At 36.3% G+C, this 16944-nt stretch overlaps 1 protein-coding gene across 6 annotated transcripts in view; it reads left to right on the plus strand.

Moving 5' to 3' along the window:
• The window catches only part of RXFP1 (relaxin family peptide receptor 1), a 117755-nt gene that overhangs the window by 81947 nt on the left and 18864 nt on the right, over nt 1-16944 (plus strand). For 4 of the 6 annotated variants that reach the window (XM_036240284.1, XM_036240285.1, XM_036240287.1 and 1 more), the window contains 5 exons: nt 2075-2146; nt 6033-6104; nt 6196-6267; nt 6965-7039; nt 15218-15289. In XM_036240284.1, coding sequence (XP_036096177.1) covers nt 2075-2146; nt 6033-6104; nt 6196-6267; nt 6965-7039; nt 15218-15289 — 363 coding nt within the window. Of the gene's footprint in view, nt 1-1203; nt 1247-2049; nt 2147-6032; nt 6105-6195; nt 6268-6964; nt 7040-15217; nt 15290-16944 lie in introns of those variants that run through there. The other 2 variants (XM_036240289.1, XM_036240290.1) reach the window with 2 other exon arrangements.

Genomic DNA, 16944 nt, shown 5'->3' on the forward strand with positions numbered 1-16944 from the left:
TTGTCATATGCTTGTGTTTAAATATTTTGTGCCTGAATCATACTATCTAGAAATTGTCTCAGAATTTCTAGTTTCATTTTTCTAGCTTTATTTTTAAAAAATATTTGTCATTGATTTTTAGAGGGAGAGAGAGAAACATTGATGTTATTGAAACATCGATCTGCTGCATCCTGTGCTCTCCACACCCCCCACTGCAGCCCCCAGCACCCACTGGGGATCAAGCCCCAAACCTAGGCATGTGCCCTAACCAGGAATCAAACTGGCAATCTTTTGGTGCATGGGACAATACCCAACCAACTAAGTCACACAGGACAGAGGTAGCTGTATTGGTTTTAGTTTCTGTTTTACACTAGAGAAACCTGGTACATAGATATATATCTGTACATTTTTCTTTAAGATAACAGATAGAAATCAAGCAAAATCAGGAGAAGCAAAATTAATTCACTTCAATGAAATGTTCTTAAAACCCTGCAAAAGTATATTTCATATTTGAAAATAAAAATTCCAATAAAAATGACTGTTTAGAACTTTATTCTAGACATTTATCAATCAATAGAAAATAGCTTTTCAAAATTACACCTGGTACAAAATCTTCAAGATGATACTTTCTTATGCTATTTTCTGATTTCCGTAAGAAGGAGAGTTTTTCTGATCTGTAGCACCATCTTATGTTCACATGTTTAAAAGAAGTTAGGACTTCAAAATTTAAATATCAAAATTCAGGTTTATGTAACAGAGTAGCTTAAGATTTTTAAACAATGAACATTAAATTAATTCATGAACAGCCAATTTGTTCCAAATAATAACAGATCAAAATAGCCTAATTTTAAAAAATTCTAATTGGTTATTAGATGTGTAGCTTGGTTCAGCCTCCAGGAAATATACTCTATTGCTTGCTCATTACAATAGTTAGAAACAAATAAGTAAATACATGTTAAAGTCTTTCTGTGTATTAGTGAGAAAGACGCATTACCTACAATGTTATTGAGCCACAACTTGCTCTGTGAAACTGCTAAATGGATAATAAATTTAATAATAACATTTTACAATCAAAACTAGGGTTTCTTGCACGTTGGAGAAATAGGGAATCTTTTTTAGTCAGAATTTCTAATTAACTGAGGGTTTATTCATATTGGTTTCTCCTTTATTGTTCCTAAAATTTATAAAATGTAGATATATAAACTCAGAATACCCTAAAGGACAATGGTGACCAGCACTCAGAGCAAGAAAGCAGGCTTACTTGGTCACTCCCCATCACCTGGGACCATAGATGTACAAAGCTTCCCTGAGTGAATATGATGCAGTTGTTTGTGTTCTGGGACCTGCTCCTTTGACCTCCTGACTCAGGGCCAGACTTCCAGTGTGACTTTGATTAACTATGTAAGCCTGCGTTCTTGTCCTGATATTCCTGTCTAATTTATATTCTTCTAGTCCTGATTCTCTTCATTTTTGTTTTTCTCTTGGTCATGTATATTCCTCATAAGTTTCCTCAAACATTTTGAGGGGGGCAAGACTTTGGGTGTCAAATTAATAAAATTAAAGTCAACTCGCTTAGCAGATTTGTGATTAACATGGAATATGTTTGGGGCCTTAAAGATGTAACAGGCTTGTACTTTGCGAGCACTGTGTCAAATATTAACAAGTTTGAAGAATTATAGCAGAAAATGCTAAAAAGTTTGACTTCTGGGCCTGTTTTATTAGTGAGTGCATTCAAGTTTCATTCCCAGAAAACTCAAATATTACATTTTAACTCTTTTTACCTTTATAACTAGTATTTCTAAATAACAACCTAGTCATGCATGGATTTAATAGCAAAACAAAGTTACATGATACCCAACTTCACTAAATTATTTTATTATGTTTACCTTTTTTAAATTTAAAAATATTTCAATTGTGGTAAAATACATGTGACATAAAATACATGTGACATCTTAACCGTTTCTAAGTTCAGAGGCAGTAAGTACATTCACATCGTTGTGTTAACTTCACCACCATCCAGCCACAGAACTCTTTTCATCTGGCAAAACTGAAAGTGTGTTTCATGATGTTTTCTTTTTAATAATCATTTTCACAGGTTCCTGCAAAACAATAAGATCAGATCCATATCCGTCCATTCTTTCAGAGGACTGTACAATCTTACTAAACTGTAAGTACCAATTAATTTGCCCATTCCACAGCTGTCAGCCCACACCGTGCCTGGGAGATACGCAAAGAGGTGAAGGGCACATAGCATTGCCTGAGAGCCTGGGATTCTGAATCACACAGGCTTTTGAGTCCTGACTTCACCACTCATTTAGGTGTGCAAACTTGAGCCATTTATTTTCCTTTTTAAGTATCAATTGCCTCTGTTGTAGAATACAAATTATAACAGTACCTACCTTAAGGTTGTTATAAGAAACAAATGAGAAAATTTAAGGGAAGAACTAGGCACACCATGACTGGCACATAATAAGAATTATTATTACACAATGTATTAGTCATGGTTACAGGAATAATGATTGAATGAACTTAAAATAAAAGTCTGATCATTAAAATTTTTGAAGGAGAAAACCCAAACACTTCCCTAGTTTCCTTTTTCTTCTGTTAATTCTGCTTTTATGAGTATATAAAGCACTATAAGGTTGAAAGAGTAAAATCTTTTAAATTTGTGGTAAATATACTAACATAAAATTTACATTTTTAACCATTTTAAGTGTGCAGTTCAGTGGCATTCAGTACATTCATGTTGTGCACCAACATCCGTCTCCAGAACTTTTCCATCTTCTTCAACTAAAACTCTATACCCATCAAACACTAACTCACCACTCCTCCACCCATCCCTGACAACCACCATTCTACTTTTTGTCTCTACGCATTTTATACTCTAAATACCCCACATAGGTGGAATCATATTCTATTTGTCCTTCTGTGTCAGCTTATTCCACGTAGCACAGTGCCTTCAAGGTTCATCTATGTTGCAGCATGTGTCAGAATTCCCTTCCTTTCTATCGCTAAGTAATATCGTACGTATGTACCACATTTTGTTCATCCATTCATCCATCAGTAAACATGTGGGTTGTTTCTACCTTTTGTCTATAGTGAGTAGTGCTGCTGTGAACATGGGTACACAATATCTGTTTGAGTCCTTGCTTTCAATTCTTTTGGATCTATACCTAGAAGTGGAATTGCTGGGTCATAAGGTAATTCTATGTTTGATTTTTTGAGGAACCGCCATACTGTTTTCCACAACATCTTCACCGTTTGACATCCCCGCCAGCAAAACACAAGGGTTTCAGTTCCTCCAAATCTTCACCAACTTGTAATTTTCTGGGTTTTTGTTGTTGTCGTTGGTGGTGGTGGTGGTGTTTGGGTTGTTTTTTTATCCTTACCTGAGGACATTTTCCCATTTTTTGTTCAGATAGAGTGGGAGAGAGAGAGAGAGAGAGAGAGAAACATCCACGTGAGAGAGACACATCGAGTGGTTGCCACCCACACAACCCAACCAGGGCCGGGGACAAACTGCAATCAGAGGGAACCGAACCCGGGTCTCTCTGGACCACAGGCCGACGCTCTAACCACTGAGAAAAACTGGACAGTGCTTGGGTTGTTTTTTTATAACCACTGTCCTAATGGGTGTGAGCTGGCATGTCATGGCTAAGAGCAAAGATTTTTTAAATTGGTTTTCTCCGAGTTCTGTTTCATTGAGTTTTACCAAGCAGCTGAACCTAACTCTCGAAGAAGTGACTGAATAGAAACATAACAACAACAAAAAACTCACATGAATAAACAACTCCCTGTATTTTCATTTCTGCCCCCCTTGATTCCTAGCTTGTGGTCTCAGAGTTTGGGGTTGAAGGTCACCTCATTCTACAAGCAAAATGAAAGAAGCCATTGGAGACTCAAAGCCTTCACAGCAATCACTCCTGCCGTGTTGTCTTCCCTCCTGTCCCGTCCCTGCTCATCCGTGTCTTAGCAAATTAGCCAGAGTCAACATTGAACGGGTTCTCATCAGGCTCCTCACTGTCTTTCTGTCCAACCTATGACTGTTCAAAACTTACTAACCAGCATCTTCTTGCTTTCATGTTCCATGGATGTGGAAGGTGGTACAGACTGGAGAGTAAATGTAAAAGTGCCCTCCATCTCTTTCCATGGTTGTTTTTCATAGAACTGGAACATTGTTTATGTGCTAAAGAGGTCACAGACTTCTAGTTTTTCATAGATAATCGTTAGATACCTGTTCATCATGCATCCATAAATATTCATCAGCCCTTAGTGTGCAAGTTCTTCATCTAGGTACCATGGAGGCAAAGAAAGATAAGTCAGACAAGCTTCCTTCCCGGAGCATATACATCAGTGTTTCAGGTAGAACATGTACTGCCACTGGGGAGAGGCAGGCCTCTCGCTCTCCAGAAGCTTACAGTCTTGGGTGGAGAAACAATACCAGCGTACACTCAATAAGAGAGAATGAGAAAAGAGATTACTTTATAAGTCCTAAACCTGTGTCATTCAGACGACCAAAACTGCTATTATGATTCAGTGAAAAGACTGACCATTTTGGGTCCAGAGCAGTGAAGAGTGACTCTGAAGAGGACTGAGCTAAACAGATGAACAGTGTACAGTGGGTGGATCAAATGTCTTTACCTGGGGGAATTCCATTGGATTTTGAGGGAGCCCCCTGAGGTGTTCAGGGGAAGTGTCGAAGCTATTGTGTAGAGCCTCCTCTTGTGCCCACCTGAGGCTCCAGGTTTGCAAGGGAGGGATGGAAGTGGTTCTAATATGGGGCATCATCTCTTTCTACCCCTAAATAAAAGTCATACTTGGTGGGGGGAGGGAAGATTCCTGACAGGAGAAATGTTTCAGGATGTCAACTTAAGATCTGTCAGAATGGAGAAAAGAGAGAAATCAATGTGGTCCTTGTATAAGTGGAAATGAAATTTGAACTAATACTTGTATATGAATCATAGGCAGAGAGGGAAAAGAAGAGGAAATAAATTGAGTGGGAGGCATGGATGGAAACACTGTTACAATAAATCACATGTACTGAGTCCTGTGACTTGCCAGTACTGATGACATACATTGCCTCAAACGTTACAACAACCCAAAGAAGTAGGTACTAATATCTCCATTTTACAGTTGGAGAAATGGAGGCTTTCAGAAGTTAATTGCTTGCTTAAGGTCACACTATAAATTAGTCACGAAGCTAGGAATCAAACTGTCTGGCAGCAGACTCAGAGCAGTGAATTTCTGCACTAAAGAGGTTGAACGAGAAATAAACATGGCAGGAGGAGATCATCATAGAAGAGAGGGGATTTACTCTGTAAAAGAGTGAGACGTTGGGTAGCTAAGCTGGGGTCAAACTCTTCAGCAAGGCATGTCCTTTTATCCAGAACAGAGGCCCCTGCCTGCCTCCAGGTTCATCTCTTGTCTCTCCACAGAGCCCCATGGTGAGGCCACACTGAATCACCTGGTGATCCCTTAACTTGTCCCTCTCCACCTCTTGCTTTTGCATAAACATCTCCTCTTCCCAGAATAACTGTTGCCCATTATTTGCTTTGTGAATGACATGTCTTCGTCAAAGATTCTTCTCAGCTGTGCTTCCTTTAGTAAAGCCTCTCTGTTTCCTCACCCCTTCACGCTCTGCAGCCCCACCCCAGCAAAGCCAGGTGCTTTCTCTGCATTGTCAAAGCAACATACGTTGTACATGTCTCTCTCTTCCCTGCGTGGCTGCAGTAACCTGTTCACATGTGGTCTTCCTTCTAGACTCAGGGCCCCTCAAAGAAATAAATGGCAAACCTAGCATAGAGGAGGTGCTCAAAACAATTTGACGTATGAATGAATACGTGACTGATTGGTTTATTGGTTGATTATGAGAGAATAAAAAATTCAACATAAAAACATAAATGATAAAGAACTTTTAGAGATCCAGAGGCAGGGAAATGGCATGATGAGAAGAATATATAAGAAACTTAAGATGCATGATTATTGTTTTTCATTTTTCTTATTGTAAGATATCAGGAAAAACAAATATACTGTATTCCTGTTTCCTTTTTCAGGTATCTTAGTCGTAACAGAATAACCTTCCTGAAGCCTGGTGTTTTTGAAGATCTCCACAAACTAGAATGGCTGTATGTTTAATTTATATGGCATTTTATAGTATTCGTTTTTATGTTCTAAAAATATATAAGTGGATTAATTTTTTTTCTTTCTGGCTGGCAGGGTAATTGACGATAATCACCTCAGTCAAATTTCCTCACAAACATTTTATGGACTAAATTCTCTTATGCTCTTGTAAGTACTAAAATTAAAGCAAATACTTTAATTGAAAGAAAAGACATGAATAAAAATTACTGGTGAAGGCTTGGAGTGGGATGGGAACCAGGAGGAGGGGAGCAATGGGGGGAAAAGAGAGGGGAGAATCTGTAATACTCTCCACAATAAAGAGAAGAGAAAAACGTACTGCTGTAAGTTTAACAGCATTAAATTTAAATTGTTAAAACCCAAAAAAGGCTTTCCAACTAAAAACCACTTCTTAATTATAGTTATAGGCTATTTTGTAGTTCTGACCATTTTTATAAGATCTTCTGTCTTCTACAATGTCAGCCCATCAAAATTGAATACAGCCTCACGGTGATATTTTATTAAAATATTAATCGGCACACCATTATTACCCTATGTTAATCTTGGTTAAGAAAAATAACATTCATTTACAATCACTTCCTTTTCACTGCCTACTATTGAAAGGCGCAGACTTTTTTCTTTTTTTTTTTAGTTACTAGCATTACTGCTTCTTCCATATGACATATCATTTGTCAAACTTTATCACTAACAAGCACTTAAATATAAAACACTTATAGGAAAAAAATAGAGAAGACAACTAACTTAATAGATGTTCATGGTCGCATAAGAATAATGATAATACCATGTTTGATTTAAGTTTTAAAAACAACTAGAAAGTGTGACTTTTTAAATTCTGTTTCTTTTCCAGGGAGCTGATGAATAATGTCCTCACCCATTTGCCTGACAAATCTCTCTGTCAGCACATGCCAAGACTGAATTGGCTGTAAGTTGCTGTGTCTTTTCTTAAAGACGTCAACTAATTTTTCTAGTTTTGCCTAGTTCATTTGGATATTGGGTTTTGTAAAATGGTAAGTTGTTAATATCATGTCACATTTTCTCAAATTCTTTAGCATGATTTTGTTATTAAACATCCCCATTATCTAAACTAACTCCTCTAAACGCTCATCAAAATAAAACATCTCAAAAACCAAACAAACAAAAAACTAGGAGACAGAAAGAAGGCAGAAGGGATGTTATTAATATCTATGTAACATCTCCCCCTTCCCCTCATTGACCTATTCACCTATTAATTTGGCACAAAAAGACTAAAATTTCTAAATTCTGCATAATAAGAATATGATATGAGAATTTATTTTTGAAGTCTAATCACAGTACAGTATGTTCCATGGAATTTGTTACAGAATAGCTTGCTCATGGTAATAAGTATCACTCCATTATTCAGAACTCAATTACCCCATAAAGTTGCCTATTTAAAATACAGGTAAAATGGAGTGTTAATGGGGGGGTAGGGGAGAAGGAGGGACATCTGTAATACTTTCAACAATAAAGATAAATTTTTTAAAAATAATAAAATACAGGTAAAATGAAGAAATAAATAACCAAAATAACTATTTTAAAAATTTGATTAATAAATGACATATTCAGGATCTGTTTCTTATTGTACAGGAAATTCTTAAAACTTTTGTTGTTTAATTTCTAAGCCCACAGTAGATTAAAAATGCCAAATTAAAAGTAGGGGGGGAAGTAAGAGTAAGAAGCATTGATTTTTGTAAGAGTGAGAACTATCAGCCTGATAGTGAAGCAAGAGTGAGAAATGTTATAAAAAGCGGACTTAGTTTGGAACCATTTAGGGGAAAGCAAACATCTCAGAAATCATAACTTAGTCCAGAGGGCAACTTTGTATTGTCATTAAGGAAAGGGCAAATTAAGTTTAATATCCTTTGTTGTAATTAAATTTTGGTTCAGATGAATATATTAATAGTTATTCATGCTCAGTAATCCAAACTTAGTCATAAAGCAAATTGATCAATATTTACATAAGTAAATTAGCAATTAAAAATTTATGCATTGAGATCAGAAGCAACTGTGGGAGATATTATGCACATACAATAATAAACCTTCCCTTTGCTTTCAAAATATATACATTTCAGATTTAAAAAATGATTAGGATTTATTACTAAAGAAGAGGACTTTTCAAAATTTTATTACTAAAATTACCATCTTTAAATTTTAGCTCTCCAAAACAACTCATTCCATATTCATTCCTAAGAGTGACTATTATCCCAATTTTAATGTTAGTAATAATAATTTTTGCTTTATAAGTATTTATTTCTTTTAAAACTAATTACAGTATCTTTACCTTGCCCGTGAACTTTTATGTAGCAAGTATAAAATAGAAAATCTGATAGATGTGTTGGGCAAAAAAAAATTTTTTAACTGATTTATTGAAAAAATACACATAAAATAAAAAGAAACATGCTAGCCCAGGATAATATGACAGACAACAGGTTAAAACCTTTAATATAGCTTTTTCAAAGCAATTAAAAAACTGTAAACACTACAATAAAAGTAGGGAAATTTAAAAAGGAAGAAATATAAGTAATAAACATATGAGCAGATGAGCAATAGCAGAAGGTATGCTAAAAATCAAGAAAGTAAAGCAAACTTTTAATTTGAGATAAGACTGAGCAAGTTTATTTATGGGTAGAAGAAGCTAATATAAAGAATTTGAAAATATAGAAAATAATGAGGATATATTACAGAACAAGGTACTGGAAGGCTTGGAAAAGATAGAAAAATAAAATGTGATACACACAGAGCAATGAAAATGAATGAACTAAACTTACTTCAATCACGTAGCTCAATTTCAAGAACATAATATGAAGTATAAAGAAAATATAAAGGTTGGGCAAAAGTTGTAACACAAGTAAATAATAAAATAATAAATTAGAAAAGAAGAATAAACTCTGTTTCACGTACTCACAACTGTAAACCTTCCTTTGCCTACCTCTGGATATATCTTCTATATGTGTAATATATATATTGCAATTCTTTTCCAACAATATTGTGCTTAAGCTACAGAAAGCCACAAGACAATTTTGCTTCCTCTCTGCCAGTGAGAAAGAACTCTATAATCTACAGAATCATAATTTTCTCAAGCCCATCAGAATTCTAAGGAGTGACCAGGAGAGATGGTGTATATACAATATCTCACCTTTGGCAGAGCACAGAGCGAAGGGTCGGCTGTCATAGAGAATGTACAAGGAAAACTGCTCACATTTTAATAAACTCATAAAGGTTAAGTGTGGGCTAGTATAACATTTTAGAATAACGGGAAACCCCATATTCAGGGGAGTCAGCTGTTCCCAGTTAGCTGTTTTCCACTGGCCTCCACCAGCTCACAAGAAAAACTGGGAGCAGGTAAGGAAACCAAAGAGTCCTCCTTGGTGGCACACAGGCACAAAACCCCACCTTCTTCTCTAGACTTTTCTTTAATGAAGCTTGAAGTCACTGGGAGAGGGAGAGAAAGTCGTCTTGCTGCCAGGGACCAGGCATAGATCCACTGCTTCTAAAGGAGAGGTGGGAGCGAAAGCACTCGGCTCCAGGGAGGAGCAGGAAAACCTCTCCAGCCCCAGGTCTGTGCTGGCACAGAGCAGTGGGTAGTGTTCACTTGTCTTGGGGCCTCTGGGTCAGTGGGGACAGCAATGCTGAGACAGCCCTATCCCTAAAAGAACAAGAAAACAACCCATTATCAAATTATGGGGCAATTAACAGAACCAGACCCAGAGATAACTCAGATGTTCCAACCACCAAACAGGGAAATTAAAATACTTATAACTAATAGTTAAATGGTGTTGTGAAAACAGTAGACAATATGTATGAACAACTGGGGCATGTCTACAAAGAGACAAAAGCTACTAAAAAGAGTCAAATACGTACTTCAGCAGGCTTAGCAGCAGACAACACAACTGAGGAAAGTGTCAAGGACCTTGAAGATAGGTCAATAGAAAGCCTTAAATTTGAGTCAAAAAGAGGAAAGAGTAAAATAAAGACAGAGTAGAGAATCTAAAAGTGACAGGATGATGTAAAATTACCTAATAAATATGTAGAGTCACAGAAAAAGAAGAGAAGGAGAACAGAAGAAATATCTGAAGAGATAATGGCCAAGAACTTTCCAAAATTAATATAACACAACAAACTAGAAATCTAAGAACCTCAGCAGCACCCAAGCAGAAATAAGAAGAAAGTCAGATGAATTACAGTCAAAATGCTGAAAGCCAAAGATAAAGAAAAAAACCTTAAGACATCCAGAGAAAACAGAGATATTGTATACTGTAAAACAAAGATAAGTGCAACACTAATTTTATAGAAAGCTGAAGGGTCTGGGTTAATATTTTAAAAAATAGACTTCAGGAATAAAGAGGGATATCACATAATGATAAGAGGGTCAGCTCAGTAGGAAGGTATAAGCAGTTTCAACATGAAAAAGTAAAAACTATAGAACTACTGTATAAAGAAAAATCCCTAGGAGTTAAGAGATGTCATTTAAAACCAACAAATCCACCAATATGTGGATAGTTGACATTTCTAAGATGATAATAAAAAGCATATAATTGATCAAAATCATATGATGGAAGAGAGACAGAACAGGAAAGAAATTAGTATATACTAATTTCATCATTTTTATAATAGAAAATTAATAAGTATTTTTATTTTCTAAGAATGAGACAATACTGGATATTGGGTAAGGTTTTAATTATGGCAACCAATAGAGTACACAAATCTTTCTAAATATTAGAAGAAAAACTTTTTAAAAAAAGTTTGTTGAGGCCGGCCAGTATGGCTCTGTGGCTGAGCACCGACCCATGCACCAAGAGGTCACTGGTTGGAGTCCTTGTCAGGGCACATGCCGACGTTGTGGGCCCGATCCCAGTCGGGGGCATGCAAGAAGTGGCCAATCAATGTTCTCTGTCATCCATGTTTCTGTCTCTCCATCTCATTTCCTCTCTCTCTCTAAAATCAATAAAGAAAAAAATTAAAAAAAAATAAAACCATAAGTGGGCTAAAATTAACTATTAAAAAAAAGATTTTCAAATTAACTCACAAAACAAAACCTACTCAGTACTATTTACAAAAAATAATAATACAACTGTAGCTGAGTGATTAAGAAATATTAAAAACAAAAGCCTGGTCAAAAGCATGAGTATAAGTGCAACCAAAAAAAAAAATTAGGGATCATATGTTTTTCTAGGTAGAATTTTGGTCAAGTTGCATTAAACAATACTAAGAAGGATACTTATATGTCATAGTGTGCAATTTTCAATATTACAGTGTAATAAAAGATATTACATTTTGAGTATATATGCCCCAAACAGATTCCTATAACAACCAAAACAAAAGGGAAAATATATCTGCATAAGCAGTAAGAGATAATAATCCACCTTTCTCAGTACATGAAAGATAAAAGGATATGGAGAACAAAATAACATACTTAATAAGTTAACTCTAATTGATGTATATCAAACTGCAGTGTCCCTTCTCAATAACAAAACTGTTTTATTTGGGACAGCAATGTGCCCAGCTAAAACACTACCTTCAGAAACTTCCCTACAGCTACATCTTGCCACGTGACTAAGCTCTAATTAATGAGGTTGAAGAAGAAGCATAGTGTGGCACTTCTAGGAAATCTCCTTAACAAGAAAAAGGCAGACCCTTCTTTTCCTTCCTTATCCATAACAAATGGATGTTATGGCTGAGTATTAGCATTGTCTTAGACCATGAGGACTAGGACATATGAACGGTGAATGTGAAAATCTGGGTTTCTAACAACTTTGTAAAATTACCATATTAGCTCTGGACTGCCTAATTCTAGACACTTTCCTTGAAAAAACAAAATCCTTATGTAGTTATACTGTTATAGTTGGGTCTCTGTTATGTGGATCTACACCTAATCCTAATAGATATAAAATTGCAAACAAAGAATGACCAGGGAACATTCACGGAAATTGGCCCTATATTTTAGGACATACGCATACACAAACCAAACTCAAGAAAACAGATGGAAGGATTAGTCTAAAGCAGGTGAAGGGTCATCTGTTCCTCTGAGACTAGAAGGAGACCAGGTGCATTTACAGGTAAGTCTATAGGGCTTTTACAGAAAGTCAAGAGCTTTTCCCTCCTTCATCACCTCAATTTTTTCTGTGAAAAGGAGCCAGAAATGTTTAAAAGGTTAGGAGAAGTAAGGAGGCTTGCATGATTAGAATGCCACTAGGGGATAAGAGAGACAGTGAAGAAGGAACTGGCAAGATTATTGGTATTTTTGTTTTGTTACTGTTTTTCTACAGGTTAAAGAACCAAATTTTTATTTTTAGCATTCTGCCATGTATAAAGAGAAGAATAAAATTGTTAGGTTCAGAGGCTCATCAGGTTGGAAAAGTGGCCTAGACATGAAGTAAAGCAAACAAACAAAACCAAAAAAACCTCACCCTTTTCATCTCCCTGAGAGCTAGTTGCTGGGCAACAAGAAGCAGATTGGATGCTTCAGCTAATGTGTGTGCTGCAAACCAGATCCAGCGTATCAAGGACGAAAGCCTCTAATTTTAGGAAGAAAACCAAAGCAAATTTAGAACTCAAGGTTAAAATAAACTTAAATAAAACGAACAATGTAATCAAACGTCCCCAATATAGCCCTGGCCAGTTTTGCTCAGTGGTTAGAGCGTGGGCCTGCGGTCCAGATAGACCCGGGTTCGGTTCCCGCTAAGGGCACGTACCTCGGTTGCAGTTTGTCCCCGCCCCGGTAGGGGTTGTGTGGGTGGCAACCAGTCAACGTGTTTCTCTTGCATTGATATTTCTCTCTCTTCCTCCCTTTCTCCCTCCTGCTCTATCTGAAATGCAAAAATGTCCCCAGGTGAGGATTAAAAAAAAAGTCCCCAATGTATGCATTGATGTGTACCTCCCACCAATTTTTCAAATGAATAAATAATACTAACTTAAATATAAATACCAGCTTAATAGAAAAAAAAAAGTTTCATATGTAACTAACAAGGAAAGATCACCGTGGGATATTTTGTGAGGCTTAAGAGAGCATCACCACCTGGTGGTAGATTTATGGTAACAGCAGGAAAATAGGAAACAGAAATGGACAGTCTCTGACATTAACATACATTATGAGAGGTCAACAGCCTCGGCCAAACCTAATGACCAAAAACTGTAGTACTATAAATGCTTAGTTTCCAACTTATTAGAATAATGGAAATTTTTCTTTAAAAGGACATTCAGGATTCAAGATTTAAGATTTAAATACAATATTCTATGTAGTACAGAAACCCTTTCTACGAAATTCTTGAGTTATAGTATACTGCCTCTCTTAAATATCTATAGTGACAAGAAGCTGCTTTTCTGAACACCATAGATTGTGAGCTTAAATTTAAAATGTTTTGTGTCCTTCAACCAATAAATCTCATTTTGCAACCTGATGCAACATAGAAAAACCCTGCATCTTCTACAGCCTCACTTCAAATACATCTCTCTTGTTCTATTCTCTATTATAAATGCACCCTTTTCTCCAACTGACTTGATTTCTAGACCCAGATCTTCTGGATATACTTTGATTTGTCAGCATCTATTTTTTATTGCTGTGCCCAAAATAAAACAGACTGTCCCAGATGTAGCTTAGGCAGCAGAATACTGGCACTTCTATTAACGATACTCATGTTTTTCTTACAGATTTCAGTAGCTGCGTCACACTTCAGCTCATATATTTGAGTCATGATTATTCCTATAGCTCTGTGTTCTGTGGTGACCAGTAAACTAAGTGTTGGTATAGACTGGGTAGATTTAAGGACCAGCATTTACTTTTGAAAGTATATCCCTAACCTCAGCTAATTCTGTTCTACCAACTTTCACCATAAACCAAACAATAAAAGAAGGGCAATAAAAGAATACCTTCATGATAGCCAGAAGAGAATGTTAAAGCATAAACTTTCTGACAAATCTGGCTGCTCAGACCAGACCCCTGACGGTGACAGAGTCACATAGCAAGAGAGTTAAAGTAGAGTCTAAAGTAGGAGTGGATAGCCAAGGACAGCATGTGGGGCTCCCTCTGCACTGGCCTGTGTGGCAACATAATAAAGCAAGCTGGTTATTTACAGTGGTAAAGGCTAGTGAAAAATTTTTCTGGGGAGTGTTTAGACAAGGGAGGTGGATGCTAAATGTTGTTTTGGCAGGTTGGAGCAAAATAGGGTCACACCACTGAGAGAAATGCCATTGATAACTCCAGACAGGTGCTTAATGTAGTCCACTATTAGATCTCTGTTCAAAGTCAGTGTCTAGCCCAGCCATTGTGACTCAGTGGTTGAGCATTGTCCCATGCACCATGAGGTTGCTGGTTTGGTTCCTGCTCAGGGTACGTGGCTGGGTTGTGGGCTTGATCTCCCGTGGGAGGGGGGGGTGATGTTTCTTTCTCATTGATGTTTCTCTCTCATTGATGTTTCTATCTCTCTCTCCCTCTCCCTTCCTCTCTAAAATTAGTAAAAGCATATTTTAAAAAACAACAACAACCAATACCAAGACATGTTTTTTTTTAAAAAAAAGTCAGTGTCTACCATAACAAAACATTTTTTCTTTTTAATTTTCACCTGAGGATATATTTTCATTTATCTTCAGGTAGAGTGGGAGGGAGGGGGAGAGAGAAACATCGATGTGAAAGAGCACATCAACTGGTTGCCTCCCGCACGACCCCAGGGTCAGGGACTGAACCGCAACCAAAGCACGTGCCCTTGACCAGAATTGAACCTGCAACTCTTTGGTCTACAGTCCAACACTCCAACCACTGAGCCAAACCAGCCAGGGCCATAACAAAAATCTTCAATTTGACTTCTCTTTTTTTTTTTTTTACATTTCTCAGCATAACATATGTGTCCATATGAATATATGATATAAATATGGTGACTCAAACCATTTTTACTATTAACACCAAAAGGGAAGTATTAAATATATATAAATATTATTTCAGCTATTATGTAAGTGGCTACAAGTAAGAATCTGTATAAAATAAACAGCATGTCAAAAAGATTTTATTAGAAAGCAAATAATTCTTAACCAATTTATTTCTGTCTGTGATTAAAATTTAGCTTTATCGTCTTTTATTTTTATGTTTCAGGGACTTGGAGGGCAACCATATCCATAATTTAAGAAATTTGACTTTTGTCTCCTGCATTAGTTTAACTGTTTTGTAAGTAAAGTTTTACCTTCTTTAAATAATGTTATATCTCTCCAAAAAAAAAAAAAAATCGAATCACTTGTGTGAACAGTAGCTGGCATAACCATGTATATAATTATGGCAAATGATCACTCTCGACTTGAAGTTTATTTAAACTGAAGCACATGGGCAAAATTACTCAAGGTCAAATTAAAGGTAACCACAGAGTCACAATATACCTAAATCATCGCAATGGTGCTATATTATCCAAGGCCTGTTTTTCCCAAACTGAAATAAAACCTATTTTAATGGAAAGAAATTCTAAGAGACCACCTAGAATCTTTCCTTCGACCTTAGTTTGCGAAACACTTAAGTTAAAGTCTTAATCTTTAATAATGTTTGCTTTTATAAATTATTACTGCAAAGATTGTGGGGGGAGGATTAATTATAATAAAAAAAAAATTTTTAATATTTTTTTTCTTTATTGATTTTAGAGAGAGAGGAAGTGAGAGGGAGAGAGAGATAGAAACATCAATGAGAAAGTACATCGACCGACCGCCTCCTGCATGCTTCCCGCTGGGGATTTGGCCCTCTACCTGGGCATATGCCCTGACCAGAAACTGAACCCACGACCTCTTGGTACATGGGTTGATGATCAACCACTGAGCTACACCGGCCGGGCTATAATTAAATTTTTTTTTAAGTACTGCAGAATGCTCACATACCTGAGTATATAATTGTGGATACCAAGATAAAGCTTAGAATGTTACTGAGTATAATCTATCCTTATGCCTCGCTGGCCTATTTTAAATTCACATTGCCTCTTCTATGAAAGTGAGAGATTCTGGGGCTTCTTTTAATACAAAAATATAGCTGCCTATTACATAGTTTATTTTCTCAGGACAGTGTTTTTCAAACTGTGGATAGCATCTCACAAGTGATTGATGACAGCAAGGTAGTATACCCTGACCATAATTTTTTTAAATAAAATGGAATTGAATAAAAATATTAGAGTGCAATTCAGATAATTAAATATATTGTTTCAAGAATCTTGGATTGTATGGTTGCATGTTATGTCCCAATGTAAATGCATTTTTTTTTTATTATAGGTTACCATAGAAAAGTTCGAAACCATCATGTTAGAATACACAGGAACCCTGTGTATAAGCAGTGCAATAGCTACCACCGAAACAGCCATAATTTTCTCCAGTTATACATCCCATTGCAATGGATTCAGACCACTGAAATAGTTGAACTCATCTACAGTGAGTTCGGCAGTCTTCAGATGCAGGATGCTCTATATCAGTCATGCAAAATAATTCATATTAATTTCCCAAAGGAAACCAGATTGCACCTAAAGAATATACACCAAATACATATCCAAAAAAAAAAAAAAATAGAACTTCTTTTTTGTTCCACCTGTATTTGTTTTTTAAAGAAACCTTTGCATGAAGAAGTTATTTATGTTTCCTCTGGGCAAGTGCTTGTGTTTTTCTGATCCAGAGATATTGGCAGGAGGTGGTACTGGTTTGGAGTACTGGGAAGAATTAAATACTTAAGGATAGGACAAGGCCAATTTCCAAGCATGTCACACAATGTTTAAAGAATTGATTTTTCTATGAGTTAGTCCTTTATGCCAACTCATACACATGAGATCTGTGCAGAAATGAACTGTCGAGTTACAGTCA

Source organism: Molossus molossus, unplaced genomic scaffold, assembly GCF_014108415.1.
Source record: "Molossus molossus isolate mMolMol1 unplaced genomic scaffold, mMolMol1.p scaffold_m16_p_4, whole genome shotgun sequence".
Classification (NCBI taxonomy): Eukaryota; Metazoa; Chordata; class Mammalia; order Chiroptera; family Molossidae; genus Molossus; species Molossus molossus.